The sequence below is a fragment of the Lissotriton helveticus genome, chromosome 1_1, assembly GCF_964261635.1.
Source record: "Lissotriton helveticus chromosome 1_1, aLisHel1.1, whole genome shotgun sequence".
Taxonomy (NCBI): domain Eukaryota; kingdom Metazoa; phylum Chordata; class Amphibia; order Caudata; family Salamandridae; genus Lissotriton; species Lissotriton helveticus.
The window spans coordinates 345,010,972-345,028,374 of record NC_136057.1 but is presented as its reverse complement, the minus strand read 5'-3'; the positions used below and the strand labels follow the sequence as shown (position 1 = coordinate 345,028,374).

Genomic DNA, 17,403 nt, shown 5'->3' with positions numbered 1-17,403 from the left:
AGTGCATCTAAAGCTTGGCAGCTGTTTTCTTTGTCATTCTAGACAGTACCCATTCCAGGTTACAGAAATTCACTGACACAAATTCAATCAATGGTACTCACCCTTTCCATACACAGTCCCATTCAATCCACAGACTCGCCAGTCAAAGTTATGGTGACAGATGCCATCCAAATAAATGGGTTTTGTACCATGGAACAATTGTTTCTCAAGCACTTCCTTGTTGTTCTGCTTCTTCATTGTATCCTTCTGCCTGTGATGAGAAACAAATCAATAGAAGGTGCAAAGGTTCCAGAGAATGAGATGTTTTATCAGTACTACATGATTCGCTTTAGGCCGTGTTTAGATGCACTGGCCCTCTGGTACAGCCACTGCTATCTGGTGCCCTTGAGATATTTTCCTAGCTGGGCCCAGTCTTCAGTGCCACTGGTGGCTGCGACTTTAAGCTGTGCCTATTCCAAAATTTTACTTCAGCATGGTGCCCCTTCTGGCTGCTCAGCTCCAGCCAGATATCTCCCACTCCTCTTTCTCCTCACATCTGTGTTAACACATCCAAGGTGCGCCTTCTCTTAAGCCAGCTCACTAGCCAACACACAAAAATTAGCAATCTCGGTAACTGGTGATAACAGGGGTCTCCTACATAAAGCCGAGCCTGACTAAAGCTTTTCAGTGGTCGACTACAGCTAGCAGCTAGACTAGGGGCATTTGGATCCCGCCTACCATTCCCTAGCAGTGACTTCCACAAGACAAGGCTTTGGCAGACAGCACAGAAGAAGGGGACCTACACCACAGCCTCTTGCTGCCTTGTTAACATTGTGCCACTATAAGAGCATGCCTAGAAAAACCAAAACATTTTTACTAGACCTGCAGGTCTAGTGACTTGAATAATCTACTCAATCTCCCTGTAATATACTAGACCCGTAAACTGGTCTCACATTGTTTGATCCTAAGCAAATATTTTATTTTACAGAGGTGCCTTATTCTTTTTTATCACATATGACAGCACCTTTAAATATGTGAATTCAACACGTCTGCTATACAAAAAACTATTTTGTTTAATAGACTAAACTTTTGTTCTGTATGTAATAAGAATCAAGCTCACATAGAGGGTACACATGACCTGTGCTTGCCTTTTAGTTCACCATAGTTCAGCATTGTCATCAGGGCAGTGGCGGTTAAGTTTCTCAGATCATGTTTAAAAATTCACATGCAATAAATATATTACTGAAGCATGATGTGATAGCGCATTGTCATTTACAAACGGCTCATATTCCATTCAATGGCCGCAAACATTCCAACTAACATGCCAGTTTTACTGATACAACTATATAGGGTATAGACAATAATCTGAGGAAATTACTTTTTAGCAAAAATATTTATCATTTGCACATCACCATGTAAAGTGTTATGATTTTTGTTTTCATCCTATTAAAATCTTTTTTTTCTATCATACAGTTACAGAAAATGTGCTTCCACAGCTATTGGAAATGTTCGCACAGTTCATTTACAAGCTATTTGCATGTTGTGTGTTAGAAAACACCTAACATCCTACTGCCTTTCATTTCACACTCTTTGTACAGCGTGATTGTTAGGCAGTTCACTTTGCAGTCAGAGAAAGAAAAGTAAACACCAACCTCGAAGATAAAATAAGCAGCAAATTGTAAGAAGACAATAGCTGATATTTGACCTCTGTTACAGATCAAATGTTATAAGATTAAAATTAGATTTAAAGGCATCTTTACTGCTCATTCACTTTCTGGGTGAACAGAACACCTGTTTGTCAGTTCGCCAGAACGGGCCAGTAGGTCCTAAAACAAGCTTGCCCTGATAAAATCTGACTTGCCATAGCAAGCGGGCTAGTAGATTTCTCAAGGCCTGAAGAGTGCCCTTTTGAGCCTTCATCATTGCTGGCCAGTGCTGTGCAAGCCTTGAGTATCTGCTCACTGCTCCCCTGTAAGATTAACACGACAGCCATAAGCTACCCTGACGCCTATGAAGATTTAATCGGAACAGCTCTGGTGATTTTCTCTGCCATCATTTCTGAAGCACATTATTCATCTAGGAGCTGTGAGAACTGTAATACGTTACCTACATTTGATAGAAATTCCAGAGAGTAATGTTCTGGATCCTCTCAACCTTCGAGATGGAGTGCTGCGGCATGGTCTTTTTAAAGGACTTCTCAATTTCCTTGAATTCCATGGAGTGCTTGCTGACCTCCACCAACTAAAACACACAAACATCTTCAGTCTGCAATCATTCACAATACAAATCTGCTGACTAGGACACATCATGGATGATCATCAGCTTATCTACAGCATAAACACCGTGACCACAATACTCAGAGCAACTTCTGTGCTAGGTGTAGCGGCCATTTTAGTGACTTGGTCAAACTCAGAAGAGTGCTGCATAGGTAAGTAGGGCAGAGTAGTAACAGAGATGTTGTAGAAGACCGCTACAACTGCGGAGTTCCAATTTATTTGAAATGCCAAGTGCCATGGTAAAAATTGTAATTCCTTTCCTACAGATGAAAGAAAGAAATACTGGTTCTCTGCCTCTGGCTGTGCAGCCGGCAACATCTGTTCACTATTCCAAAGCTAGTTGAGAAAAAGGGGTCTCAAAAGCACGGCACAATAATTGTAATTGCATTTAAGAAAATTTGTTTTTCAAAACCGTAACCAGTTCTTTTGTTGAGTGATTACTACATAGTTTGTCTCGCTTACATACATTCTAATTAGATGCAGATTCAAGACTGATTCTATAAGCCAATCTGCATCTATAAGACATGGATTGAACTGGCATTCACACAGACCACTAAACACAAAATATCAATTTTTTATGCAAATATCATTCTCGTGTTGATCATTCTGTGCAAATCATTCACCTGTCAGTGCAAACGGCAATGCAAAATTGCCCATTCACCAGTGCCATCCATGCAATCCAGCCTGTTTTACTACTGCAAAAATGTGAGTTTGGGGAAGAATACTAGATTATACCTTGTATCCCACGTCGGGTACTGCTGTGCTGTCCCAGTATCCTGGAATCCCTTTGGTTGAAGAAGCCGGCTGGTTTGCTGTACCCTTGGATCTGGTGCTTAATCAGAGAAATTAAAATGGTAATATCGCTGATGTATCCCCTGCTTTCTTCATTCCAATTCAAGGAACCACCATCTCCCGAGTGTCTCCCCTAATGCATGCTTCAAACATCTTGCTCCTTCATCCCACACATTCAAATTTACACCTGCCCCCATGCCTCTTTTTGCACCAGATGCTGTTCCACATTGATTAATTTGAGCCGAAGCTTTTCGGTGCTAAGCACCGGCACTTAATTGGTTTCCGGTGCTAAGCACCGGCACTTAATTGGTTTCCGGTGCTCGGCACCGGCACCTAATTGTCAACACCGCACTTAAGGCAGTCTGCCACAAGGTGGCGCTGCTCATGTAATTTAGAAATGAGCAGTATATCAGTTGTTTAGGAAAACAATATACATAAAAAAATTACTAATACCTGCCTCCCCAGCCATTCCTTTAGATTTGGGGACCTGGAATAATCTGAACTGTCACATTTACATGCAAGAGAGATGGTTAGTAGTTGTTTTGGCAGCGATGACAAAGGTGATGGGTGGTGCAAGCTGCAGAGGCTCCTGATTATTGCCCTGGAACTTATTATTTTATAAATTAAACACTGTTCCACAATGAACCAGGAACATCTTATGAAAATGTTTATCACAGCTGACACATTTTCATGCAAAGCACATCAGTTACATCCAATCCTCACCTGTTGGGCAATAGCACTTCACATGTAGGGAATTGTAGTTTGAATTCCTTATTACCAACGCACAACCTCTTCTCCCAACATGCAGACAGCTTTAAGTTAGAAAACCCGGGGCGACTATGGGTGGGATGAGACACACGACCATGTGGCAAGTATGGTGCATGGAGATATGCTTCCATCATTGGATAGGACGTTCACTCTACCTTCCTTTGCTCAAAGACAGTAAAACCTGTTCGGACCTTTCTTACTTTACACATGGAATCACCGCAATTTTAAAGAGCTGAGTGACAAGCCAGATCGTCCCAAAACAGACACTGCTCACAATTAACTGCACTAAGACATTTCACTTTTTTGCACTGAATACCAAACGGCCTTCAGGCACAATGAGAAGATCACTAGGCCAAATACAAAACATTTACATGGGGATAAATGAAAAGGCCATTACGTGCCTTTACAGGCGCATGTTGACTGAGGCTCTGGAGCCATTGCGCATGTTGCAGGGGAAGTGGGAACGGGACCTTGGCAGGGAAATCCCAGAAAACACGTGGGCCCAGATGATTAGAAGATCCTGGAAGAGTACGAGGAATGCTAGATTTCAATGGTACAGATCTATATACAAAGGGTTATAACTGGGCGCACAGCTGTTTGTGTAGTGTTTTTGATTTTGTAAGGTGCTCCAGAGTATCGCCTTTTGACTGGAGGCGTAAATAATATGAGGGGGTAGCACTCTCAATGATGAGAAGTGTCCTCCGGGCTCCTCAAATGTCCTTACATGAAGGTTTCTTACAGAATTAAGTATAAAGATAATAGTAAAGTTCACACGATAATGAAGTTCAAATATTTAATCAGATATTTTTTTCATACATCTCGTTGAAGTCACAAGTATGTATTGCATGTTGTCATCGTAATTCAGTAAGTGCACTCAAACATTCCAATGCATTTCGGCATTACAATCATGCCTTCGTCAGGGAACAAATTCTGTTGGCAAAAAGGAAACGAAAATGGTCTAAGTATTTAATAAAGGGGTGAGTTGCATGTGCTGACATGGTGAAATGTTCGGGTTAGGGCAGTGAACGTGTAATTCAGAACGAGAACGAGTGAAGTGCTCTTAACGTGCCTATTAAATGTCAAGGAGAAATGCGCGAGTGGCGGGTTGTGGCGGTTCGATTACCCAACTAAGATAAATGGCAGTCTCGGGGAAAGGACGTGTTGCGCGGCAAGTGTTCATAAAAGGGGTTCAAGGTGAAGGATGTTATTCGGCGTGATGCTTAAAATCAGCAGTTGCTTAAAGTAGCCAAACAGTAAACGCGTGGCTTACCGTTAACATGCAAACGGGTTCCGTATCGTGTGTGTCCGAGTTCTCATGCCGGGATTAGTGAAAGCTGGACTCCGGAAGTGATTAGAGGGGAGGTTACACAAAAGGGTAGGGCTCAATACTTAAAGGTGCAGAGTATGTTAGTCCCACGTGAGGATTTAGTACGAAAAACGCGATCGGCAGAAATAAAAGGTTATTCATGGTAGTGCCTAACGGAGTGAAGAGAACAATGTATATCTAGAAGTGAATAAGGGTTCCAAACAATAAATACATGATCGTGAATCTACGGATGAACATATATAATAACGACAAGTGCATATGATTCAAACCTAAAAATTAAAGATAAAAATCAAAAGGTAAACATGGTGCCACAAGGGCGTTGTTACTAATAAAGATTTCAATACTGGTGATGTGACCATAAAGATGACTGAGCTAGTCACTGGGCGCATTAAGGAAGCGTTAGTCTGAACAAACAGTCTATTATAGATAACATAAATATTCCACGCGATCATTAAGACCGTGTGGTTTCATGCTGCACAGGGTAAAAATCCAGAAATTCTCTCTTTTCAATAATTCGATGTGATTGTCTCTGCCTTCTTTTTTGGTAACTGTTTCCAGGGCGCAATATCTTAATTGGCTGATTCCATGTCCTGCTTCAAGGAAATGCTGTGCCACCGTGGATTTGAGTTGTTTGGTCCTAATGTTAGATTTATGTTCATTGAGACGTGTTTTCAGTTTTCTCTCCGTTTGTCCAACATAAATCTTCCCGCAGGGACATTTTAGCATGTAAATAGCATTAGTGGTATCGCATGTCGCTGTTGTTCTATCCTTGATTTTATGGCCTTTCATAGGATGGTTTATAGTGGTGCCTTGAATGACACTATTGCAGTGGTTGCAGTTTCTACATGGAATTGTTCCTTTGAAGTCAGAGATTGTGGGTTTGGAAGATTTAAGAACTTCTCCTAGATTTTTTGCTCTGGTGTAGGCAAAGATTGGTTGGTCATCAAAAATCTTGTTGAAGTCAGGTTCTATTCTAAGATTCTCCCAATGCTTTTTAATGATCTGCTTGAACTTATTGCTGGATGTCGAGTATTTAGACACAAGGGTGATGGAATCTCCCTTGGGTGTGGTTGTGCTGGATAGTAGGTCGTTTCTGGATTTTGTTTTGCATCGTTGTTTGGCCTGCTCGAGGACTTGGTCAGGGTACCCTCGAGATTTGAATCTCTGTATGGTGGTTTGAGCTTCCCTCTCAAACTGGTCAGTGTCAGAGGTAATCCTTTTTGCCCTGATGAGTTGACTATATGGTAAGTGATTTTTCAAAGGTTGAGGGTGGAAACTTGAGTAATGTAGGGTGTTGTTCCTGTCAGTAGTCTTACGAAATAAACTGGTTTTGAATTCTGTGGTGGTTTTAGTAACTTTGACGTCGAGAAATGTTATGGAATCAGTTTGGATTTCATGGGTAAATTGGATTCGTTGATCAATGTTGTTGAGTTCACATAATTGTTGCTGCAACTTGTCTTGTGGACCTTGCCAGATCAGGAAAATGTCATCGATAAACCTCACAAACATTTTGAGGTGATCTTTCCATTCTGTCTTGTTGAGGATGTTGTCTTCTTCAAATCTGTGCATAAAAATGTTAGCATATGCTGGTGCTGCTGAATTGCCCATGGACGTTCCAGTCATTTGTTGGTACCAACTGTCTTTCCAGATGAAGTAACTGTGGAACAATATGAATTGTAACAGTTCCATTAAAAACAGTTTTAGGTCATTTTTAAGTTGAGTTCTCAACAAGCAGTATTCAATGGCTTCTATGCCCATAGAGTGGGGGATGGAGGTGTATAAGGATGATACATCCACTGTGCATAGTAACAGTTGGCTGTGGTCCTCTATTGGCACTTGGTTAAGTTTTATTAGAAAGTCTGTGGTGTCTTTGATGAATGTTGGTAGAGTAATGACAATCGGCTGCAAGTATTTGTCTAAAAATTTTCCCACTGGATAGTGGATGCTGCCACATGTAGAGACTATAGGTCTGCATGGAGGTGCCCGGAGATTCTTATGTATTTTGGGTACCAAAAAGAACGTGGGGCTTTTCAGATGTTTCGTGACTAGATATTTGAATGTTTTATCAGAGATCACTCCGTTCTCCAGGGCTGAATTGAGTATGTTATCAAGTCTTTCCTTGAATTGGACAGTGGGGTTATTATGTAGCTTGAGATATGTATTGATGTCTGAGAGGTGAAGGGATGCCTGTTGATCATAATATGATGTGTTTAGAATCACGATGGCTCCACCTTTGTCTGCCTTGACACAGGTTATCTCGGTGTTGTTGGAAATAGATGTAAGGGTTTCGATCTCCTTAGTGGTGTAGTTTTTATTTTTAACCGAACGGTTGCAGTTGAGCTTAGATAAGTCGTTCCTGACTAAAGTCTCGTAGGTATCAAGAGTCTTGTGTGAGACTGGTGCTAGGAAGTTGCTTTTGGGTCGTAGACCTCTAAGTTGATCTGATGGTAAATCAGCAGGTGTTTGTACCACGTTTTGAAAAAAATGCTTGAGGCGTAGTTTTCTCATGAGTTTATACAGAGCTATTTCCAACTCGAGTTTGTTGGTTTGAGCCGTAGGGATGAATGACGTTCCTTTTTGTAAAATCCTTGTTTATGTTTTACTGAAGTTGTAATCAGAAATATTGATGACGAGATTATCGTCTACTTCACTTTGGGATAATCTCGTCATCAATATTTCTGATGACAACTCTGTATAAACTCATGAGAAAACTACGCCTCAAGCATTTTTTTCAAAACGTGGTACAAACACCTGCTGATTTACCATCAGATCAACTTAGAGGTCTACGACCCAAAAGCAACTTCCTAGCACCAGTCTCACACAAGACTCTTGATACCTACGAGACTGTAGTCAGGAACGACTTATCTAAGCTCAACTGCAACCGTTCGGTTAAAAATAAAAACTACACCACTAAGGAGATCGAAACCCTTAAATCTATTTCCAACAACACCGAGATAACCTGTGTCAAGGCAGACAAAGGTGGAGCCATCGTGATTCTAAACACATCATATTATGATCAACAGGCATCCCTTCACCTCTCAGACATCAATACATATCTCAAGCTACATAATAACCCCACTGTCCAATTCAAGGAAAGACTTGATAACATACTCAATTCAGCCCTGGAGAACGGAGTGATCTCTGATAAAACATTCAAATATCTAGTCACGAAACATCCGAAAAGCCCCACGTTCTTTTTGGTACCCACAATACATAAGAATCTCCGGGCACCTCCATGCAGACCTATAGTCTCTACATGTGGCAGCATCCACGATCCAGTGGGAACATTTTTAGACAAATACTTACAGCCGATTGTCATTACTCTACCAACATTCATCAAAGACACCACAGACTTTCTAATAAAACTTAACCAAGTGCCAATAGAGGACCACAGCCAACTGGTACTATGCACAGTGGATGTATCATCCTTATACACCTCCATCCCCCACTCTATGGGCATAGAAGCCATTGAATACTGCTTGTTGAGAACTCAACTTAAAAATGACCTAAAAATGTTTTTAATGGAACTGTTACAATTCACATTGTTCCACAGTTACTTCATCTGGAAAGACAGTTGGTACCAACAAATGACTGGAACGTCCATGGGCAATTCAGCAGCACCAGCATATGCTAACATTTTTATGCACAGATTTGAAGAAGACAACATCCTCAACAAGACAGAATGGAAAGATCACCTCAAAATGTTTGTGAGGTTTATCGATGACATTTTCCTGATATGGCAAGGTCCACAAGACATGTTGCAGCAACAATTATGTGAACTCAACAACATTGATCAACGAATCCAATTTACCCATGAAATCCAAACTGATTCCATAACATTTCTCGACGTCAAAGTTACTAAAACCACCACAGAATTCAAAACCAGTTTATTCCGTAAGACTACTGACAGGAACAACACCCTACATTACTCAAGTTTCCACCCTCAACCTTTGAAAAATCACTTACCATATAGTCAACTCATCAGGGCAAAAAGGATTACCTCTGACACTGACCAGTTTGAGAGGGAAGCTCAAACCACCATACAGAGATTCAAATCTCGAGGGTACCCTGACCAAGTCCTCGAGCAGGCCAAACAACGATGCGAAACAAAATCCAGAAACGACCTACTATCCAGCACAACCACACCCAAGGGAGATTCCATCACCGTCGTGTCTAAATACTCGAAATCCAGCAATAAGTTCAAGCAGATCATTAAAAAGCATTGGGAGATTCTTAGAATAGAACCTGACTTCAACAAGATTTTTGATGACCAACCAATCTTTGCCTACACCAGAGCAAAAAATCTAGGAGAAGTTCTTAAATCTTCCAAACCCACAATCTCTGACTTCAAAGGAACAATTCCATGTACAAACTGCAACCACTGCAATAGTGTTATTCAAGGCACCACTATAAACCATCCTATGAAAGGCAATAAAATCAAGGTTAGAGCAACAGCGACATGCGATACCACTAATGCTATTTACATGCTAAAATGTCCCTGCGGGAAGATTTATGTTGGACAAACGGAGAGAAAACTGAAAACACGTCTCAATGAACATAAATCTAACATTAGGACCAAACAACTCAAATCCACGGTGGCACAGCATTTCCTTGAAGCAGGACATGGAATCAGCCAATTAAGATATTGCGCTCTGGAAACAGTTACCAAAAAAGAAGGCAGAGACAATCACATCGAATTATTGAAAAGAGAGAATTTCTGGATTTTTACCCTGTGCAGCATGAAACCACACAGTCTTAATGATCGCGTGGAATATTTATGTTATCTATAAAAGACTGTTTGTTCAGAGTAACGCTTCCTTAATGTGCCCAGTGACTAGCTCAGTCATCTTTATGGTCACATCACCAGTATTGAAATCTTTATTAGTAACAACGCCCTTGTGGCACCATGTTTACCTTTTGATTTTTATCTTTAATTTTTAGGTTTGAATCATATGCACTTGTCGTTATTATATATGTTCATCCGTAGATTCACGATCATGTATTTATTGTTTGGAACCCTTATTCACTTCTAGATATACATTGTTCTCTTCACTCCGTTAGGCACTACCATGAATAACCTTTTATTTCTGCCGATCGCGTTTTTCGTACTAAATCCTCACGTGGGACTAACATACTCTGCACCTTTAAGTATTGAGCCCTACCCATTTGTGTAACCTCCCCTCTAATCACTTCCGGAGTCCAGCTTTCACTAATCCCGGCATGAGAACTCGGACACACACGATACGGAACCCGTTTGCATGTTAACGGTAAGCCACGCGTTTACTGTTTGGCTACTTTAAGCAACTGCTGGTTTTAAGCATCACGCCGAATAACATCCTTCACGCTGAACCCCTTTTATGAACACTTGCCGCGCAACGCGTCCTTTCCCCGAGACTGCCATTTATCTTAGTTGGGTAATCGAACCGCCACAACCCGCCACTCGCGCATTTCTCCTTGACATTTAATAGGCACGTTAAGAGCACTTCACTCGTTCTCGTTCTGAATTACACATTCACTGCCCTAACCCGAATATTTCACCATGTCAGCAAATGCAACTCACCCCTTTATTCAATACTTAGACCATTTTCGTTTCCTTTTTGCCAACAGAATTTGTTCCCTGACGAAGGCATGATTGTAATGCCGAAATGCATTGGAATGTTTGAGTGCACTTACTGAATTACGATGACAATATGCAATACATACTTGTGACTTCAACGAGATGTATGAAAAAAATATCTGATTAAATATTTGAAATTCATTATCGTGTGAACTTTACTATTATCTTTATACTTAATTCTGTAAGAAACCTTCATGTAAGGACATTTGAGGAGCCCGGAGGACACTTCTCATCATTGAGAGTGCTACCCCCTCACAGATCTATATACTGCACAGGGCGTATTTGACGCCGGCCAAGCTTAATCAATATTTCACTGCGGCAGCCGCTTAGTGCCCTAGATGTAACCTGGAGGAAGCCGACTTTCAGCACATGATGTGGCGGTGTACGAGTTTAGGAACGTATTGGAAGGAGGTGCTGGAACTGCTGTGTCATAACTGACCGGACATTAGAAATAGACATGGGCATTTATTTATTGCACTCGTTCCCACATACAGCTAAAAGGAAAGTGACAAGTACATTAATAGACCTGAGCCTTGTATTAGCCAAGAGGGAAGTCACAATGCATCGGAAATCAGCGAGGGGGCCAGGAGTGGGAAGATGGCAGACGGAATTGCTCAAATGGGCGCAGAGTGAAGGCACACTTAGGTTGCAGCAGGCCCTGCGAAATAATAATGACAAGGCACTGGAGGCGGCGAGGGTGTGATAGGCCTTAGTTGCGATATTGAAGGCCCCAGAATCAGAATCAGGGGAGGGTTTGGACTTGGAGTATTAGCGAGATCCAACTGGTGTTTTGACACGGGGGGACAAAACCGAGATATGATCGATGGACCAAACAACTCAAATCCACGGTGGCACAGCATTTCCTTGAAGCAGGACATGGAATCAGCCAATTAAGATATTGCGCCCTGGAAACAGTTACCAAAAAAGAAGGCAGAGACAATCACCTCGAATTATTGAAAAGAGAGAATTTCTGGATTTTTACCCTGTGCAGCATGAAACCACACGGTCTTAATGATCGCGTGGAATATTTATGTTATCTATAAAAGACTGTTTGGTCAGACTAACGCTTCCTTAATGTGCCCAGTGACTAGCTCAGTCATCTTTATGGTCACATCAGCAGTATTGAAATCTTTATTAGTAACAACGCCCTTGTGGCACCATGTTTACCTTTTGATTTTTATCTTTAATTTTTAGGTTTGAATCATATGCACTTGTCGTTATTATATATGTTCATCCGTAGATTCACGATCATGTATTTATTGTTTGGAACCCTTATTCACTTCTAGATATACATTGTTCTCTTCACTCCGTTAGGCACTACCATGAATAACCTTTTATTTCTGCCGATCGCGTTTTTCGTACTAAATCCTCACGTGGGACTAACATACTCTGCACCTTTAAGTATTGAGCCCTACCCATTTGTGTAACCTCCCCTCTAATCACTTCCGGAGTCCAGCTTTCACTAATCCCGGCATGAGAACTCGGACACACACGATACGGAACCCGTTTGCATGTTAACGGTAAGCCACGCGTTTACTGTTTGGCTACTTTAAGCAACTGCTGATTTTAAGCATCACGCCGAATAACATCCTTCACGCTGAACCCCTTTTATGAACACTTGCCGCGCAACGCGTCCTTTCCCCGAGACTGCCATTTATCTTAGTTGGGTAATCGAACCGCCACAACCCGCCACTCGCGCATTTCTCCTTGACATTTAATAGGCACGTTAAGAGCACTTCACTCGTTCTCGTTCTGAATTACACGTTCACTGCCCTAACCCGAACATTTCACCATGTCAGCACATGCAACTCACCCCTTTATTCAATACTTAGACCATTTTCGTTTCCTTTTTGCCAACAGAATTTGTTCCCTGACGTAGGCATGATTGTAATGCCGAAATGCATTGGAATGTTTGAGTGCACTTACTGAATTACGATGACAATATGCAATACATACTTGTGACTTCAACGAGATGTATGAAAAAAATATCTGATTAAATATTTGAAATTCATTATCGTGTGAACTTTACTATTATCTTTATACTTAATTCTGTAAGAAACCTTCATGTAAGGACATTTGAGGAGCCCGGAGGACACTGCTCATCATTGAGAGTGCTACCCCATCACAGATCTATATACTGCACAGGGCGTATTTGACGCCGGCCAAGCTTAATCAATATTTCACTGCGGCAGCCGCTTAGTGCCCTAGATGTAACCTGGAGGAAGCCGACTTTCAGCACATGATGTGGCGGTGTACGAGTTTAGGAACGTATTGGAAGGAGGTGCTGGAACTGCTGTGTCATAACTGACCGGACATTAGAAATAGACATGGGCATTTATTTATTGCACTCGTTCCCACATACAGCTAAAAGGAAAGTGACAAGTACATTTATAGACCTGAGCCTTGTATTAGCCAAGAGGGAAGTCACAATGCATTGGAAATCAGCGAGGGGGCCAGGAGTGGGAAGATGGCAGACGGAATTGCTCAAATGGGCGCAGAGTGAAGGCACACTTAGGTTGCAGCAGGCCCTGCGAAATAATAATGACAAGGCACTGGAGGCGGCGAGGGTGTGATAGGCCTTAGTTGCGATATTGAAGGCCCCAGAATCAGAATCAGGGGAGGGTTTGGACTTGGAGTATTAGCGAGATCCAACTGGTGTTTTGACACGGGGGGACAAAACCGAGATAGGATCGATGTACTCAATGATGATCTCCGAGCAGAAATGTTATGACCTGTACTGTATCACTGTTGATCACGTTCATTATCGAATTGGATTTGGATGCACCCGCGTAGCTAGGGGGGGGCGAGGGGGGCGGTCCGCCCCAGGCGGCACTGTTTTGGGGGCGGCCATGGCCGCGCGACTCTGCAGTCCTGCCAAGGATCACGCAACTGACTAACTAACGCATTTCAGTGTGGTACTCCGCATTACCGCACTGAAATGCATTGTCACGCATATGCTGTGTGGTGGTTGTCACAGAAAGCACTTAATAAAACTGAGAATCTGTGGCTTGCCCGTGACTTCGGCGCGCTGCTCCAACAGGCTTGAGTTTCTCAGCTGAGCTAAGTACAGTGTATCATAATGCTTCCAATCCCGCGGCGCGCTCTCACTGTCACTAGAACGTCATCGCGGTGGACGTCACGTCGCTTCCTCCTACTGGAGCGCAGGCGGCTCGCTAGTGTATCATGGCCGGAGGAGGGCTACCTATAATTATGGATGGAGGGACTGAGCACAGGACAATACCGTGGCCAGAGCACCACAAATAACTGTGGCCTGAGCGCTGCAAATAATCACGGCCGGAGCTCTAGATATATTCATGGCACCCGGCCGTGATGCTAGCAGCGCTCCCTGCATTAGCTCGCACAGGCCTGGGCTGCTGTGTGTGCACTATCCCCCCACCCCCCCCCTCCTGAGTTCAATATTTTACGGGGGCCGAAGACTGGATGGCCCCCCGGCCCGGGACTCACAGGATCGAGTCGGGACAGTACAGAGGCCTGGACCCGTCACCCGGCTAAGCTTAGTTCACTGGAGGCAGGCGTGGGGGCCGACTGGAATTGCCACGGACCGCGGTGGCTACAGCCTGCCTTCAGCCAGCTGTAGGCCAGAGTCTACCTGTAATTGAGCGCGCAGGGCCTGCATTAATTAAAGAAGTTATAGGAGCCCGGCGGAACCAATCTGCTGCATCTAAATGTGTCCAGGGGTCTCTCGAGCAGGCATTTGACAGGTATTACCAGGATGATGGTAAGATCACTTTCTTGATATTTTGACCTGGATGTGCTAACCTCCAGCTTTGCGAGGGAAAGGTTGATGTTTTTCCTAAATAGAGGTCCCAAGTACAGTGACTGTTTCTGAAATTCGTTTAATGCAAGATCTGTATTACGTTCAAAATCCTGAAGCACGGTAGCACTAAAAATCGTAACCTGCATTAGAGTCCTGTAGCAATATCATTTGAAAAGTAATTCTTGTTAAATACATGCACAAGAAGCTATTTACAACAGTGCCCATTATATTTAATCACCCAGCATCAGTCCACAGACCAGCTGCTCTCTTTGATTCTCTCTCTGTGAATGACTTTCTGGCAGACTGCTCTTACCTGTTTATTTGCTATAGTATATATGAGATGTTTCCCATCTCTTCAATGCTTGATTTTGCTCGTGAATAGGTGTCACTCATAGTCGTTGAAATGTCACTCATAATTACACTGAAATTATGAAAATGTCACACATGCCCATCTGGAACCTTGGCAGCTATGACTCTGGTGGCCCTACTGTTACAGAAGACGGAGTCAGCACAAGTTGCAGAAAGGATTTTGCAAAGGTAGATTCTTTACAAAAGACCCAGACGGAGTACAATCGCCCCCCCCCCCCTAGCTACGCGACTGGATGGCGGCCGCGGGAGTAAATAGAAGAGTGTCCCGGCATTGCTCGCGTTGGAAATATGACTAAAGGGGAATAGTGTGAGGCGGCAGCCTATCACCCTTAGTCATACTTCTCGCGCGCGCAACGTCAGGACGCAGTGAGTGACGCAATTCCTTTTACCCCCGTCCCGCGGCCGCCATCCAATAGACTGGGTTTATTTGACTTGGCATTCGAACGCAGTTGCAACCAGTTTTACTCTTTAAGCTTTCGCATCTGGCATTTAAATTTGACAAAGTCGGATGACTGCATTTTCACGCATATGCATGTTTCTGCTACTTTCAGAAGCCTTATTTTTTGTTACAAGAAGCTTCGCGTTTCATGTACGTCAGCAGTGTGTGTCAGGCTACCAGAACCAGAGTCTCATCATGCCCGGGCGGGGACAGCGCGCCGTCCGTTCATGTTTGCGGACGGAGTGCACTGAGACATTGAGGCCAGGAGTATGAGGAGGCGGTGGTGCCCATAAACAGAATGGCTCGCCTTGCAACTGTAAGTGTTACATTTGAGACCGTGTCAGCCAAGTGTCAATCATCTGCAAATTTTCATTTTTAGCGCCAGCGTGTTTTCAGCTGTCCGTTACTTACTGCTAGCGTAATTCTGCTCTGGCTCGAGGCTGCAGCCTGTGGGCTGTGACTTTTAGAGTGTACCGCAGTCTGAGGCTGTCTTGCCCAAATTCTATGCCCTGAGGTTGCGTGCTAGTGGTTTGCCGTGGTGGCGACTAGTGAGAATGCTGGCTCAGAGGTATGTGAGTGCACATTTAGATACCTGTGCGTGTGTATTGTGGTACAGTTGATATCAGAATTTCAGGTGCACGTTCATAGATAATGAGTGGGTGCACTGTAGGTGTCATGGTATTCTCTCATGCGGCGATGCCATGAACTCAGATGTGTAGAGGTCGATACACAGACTGTTGTCTGTGACTGCATATACATTGAAAAATGTAAATTCAGTGCGGTTCAAGTGAATGAATGTCACCACGAGCACTATGCACCTAGTGTTAACTGGCAATTCACTCCTCCACGAGTATACATTAGTTTTCAGCATATACTACTTCACCCCCTCGGTTAGACAGCTGTGAAATGCCCCTCCTTGTGTTAAGCCAGTTTGAGGGCTGTTCTCGTGGCGACCATTGGGAGAGCAGACAAGTTTTTATAGTCATCCCTGCTGATGCAAGATCTCAAAAGATCTGACTGCCTCCGGTGCTCTGTTGTAGTAAGAGGCCACATGTTGGCCGCTCAAGTCTGATAATTCATGACTTCTGGCATAATGGTAATTTACAACATTAATAGTAACAAAGGGACGATACCACCTTTTGATGAACAGCCTTAGTGATTAAGGGGGTATTTGAAATGCTAAACCCCTCATAACAGTTGCAGAGGAAACAAAAGCAAGCTATAGAAACGGGAAGTATTTTTTAATCATTAACTTCAGCTCCGACAATATTAAAAAAACATGCTTGCAGCAGTGCAATTCAAATAGATTGCTCTGCCTGTATTAACCGTTGATAAGATTCCAAATTAAATGTGTAGTGACAGCAAACTTTTCAGTGTTTTAAAATAGTCCCTCATGAATTTAAAAGGAGGTGGGAAGGGTGGAATTTCTGCTAATTGTCTTTCCTCATTGCTTGATTTTGCTTGCGAGAAAGTGTCACTCATAGTTTTTGAAATGTCACTCATAATTCCACCGAAATTATGAAAATGTCACACATAGCAATGTGAGACATTGGCAGCTATGGAAGCGCAGCCATGGCGTCACTTCCTGCTGGGCTAAGGCTGTAGAGATCTCGGCAAACGTAATAGGTACGGGGCAAGTTGGCCGATCGGATATATTTGGCACTGCGTGATTTGGGGTCAAGGGGGAGCAAGGAAGGATGTGTGGATTGGAACTGCAGGCATGAGAGTGAAGGGAAATGTAGGGGGGCATGTTGTGGCACTGCCGTACAGTAGGGTGAGGTGGACGCGCCAGGGAATGCGGCTTAGGGGGGACAAGGTTGATGTGTTCCGTACTGCTGCATGCCCTGGGTGTAGGGAGAGCAAGATGGATGTGTTCTGACACCCCCTAAAGTGAAGGGCGGGGAGATGTGTTCCTGTGCTGACACAGCAACGGCATGGATTGGTGTCAAGGGTGTTAAGGGAGATGTGCTCTGCCCGCATCGTGTCATGGGGGCGTGTTCTTATTTGGCATACACCACTATATTTCCCATTTCCGTGTTTGATTTCAGGTGCCTTTCC

General features: G+C 43.3%; 1 protein-coding gene across 1 annotated transcript in view; it reads right to left on the bottom strand.

Moving 5' to 3' along the window:
- Positions 1-17,403, bottom strand: part of LOC144807657 (zinc finger CCCH-type antiviral protein 1-like) — a 189,438-nt gene that overhangs the window by 20,679 nt on the left and 151,356 nt on the right. The window contains exons 11-13 of the mRNA XM_078673287.1: positions 2,991-3,087; positions 2,090-2,220; positions 102-250 (exon numbers count right to left, since the gene is read on the bottom strand). Of these exons, the coding sequence (XP_078529413.1) occupies positions 102-250; positions 2,090-2,220; positions 2,991-3,087 (377 nt within the window). The remainder of the gene's footprint in view (positions 1-101; positions 251-2,089; positions 2,221-2,990; positions 3,088-17,403) is intronic.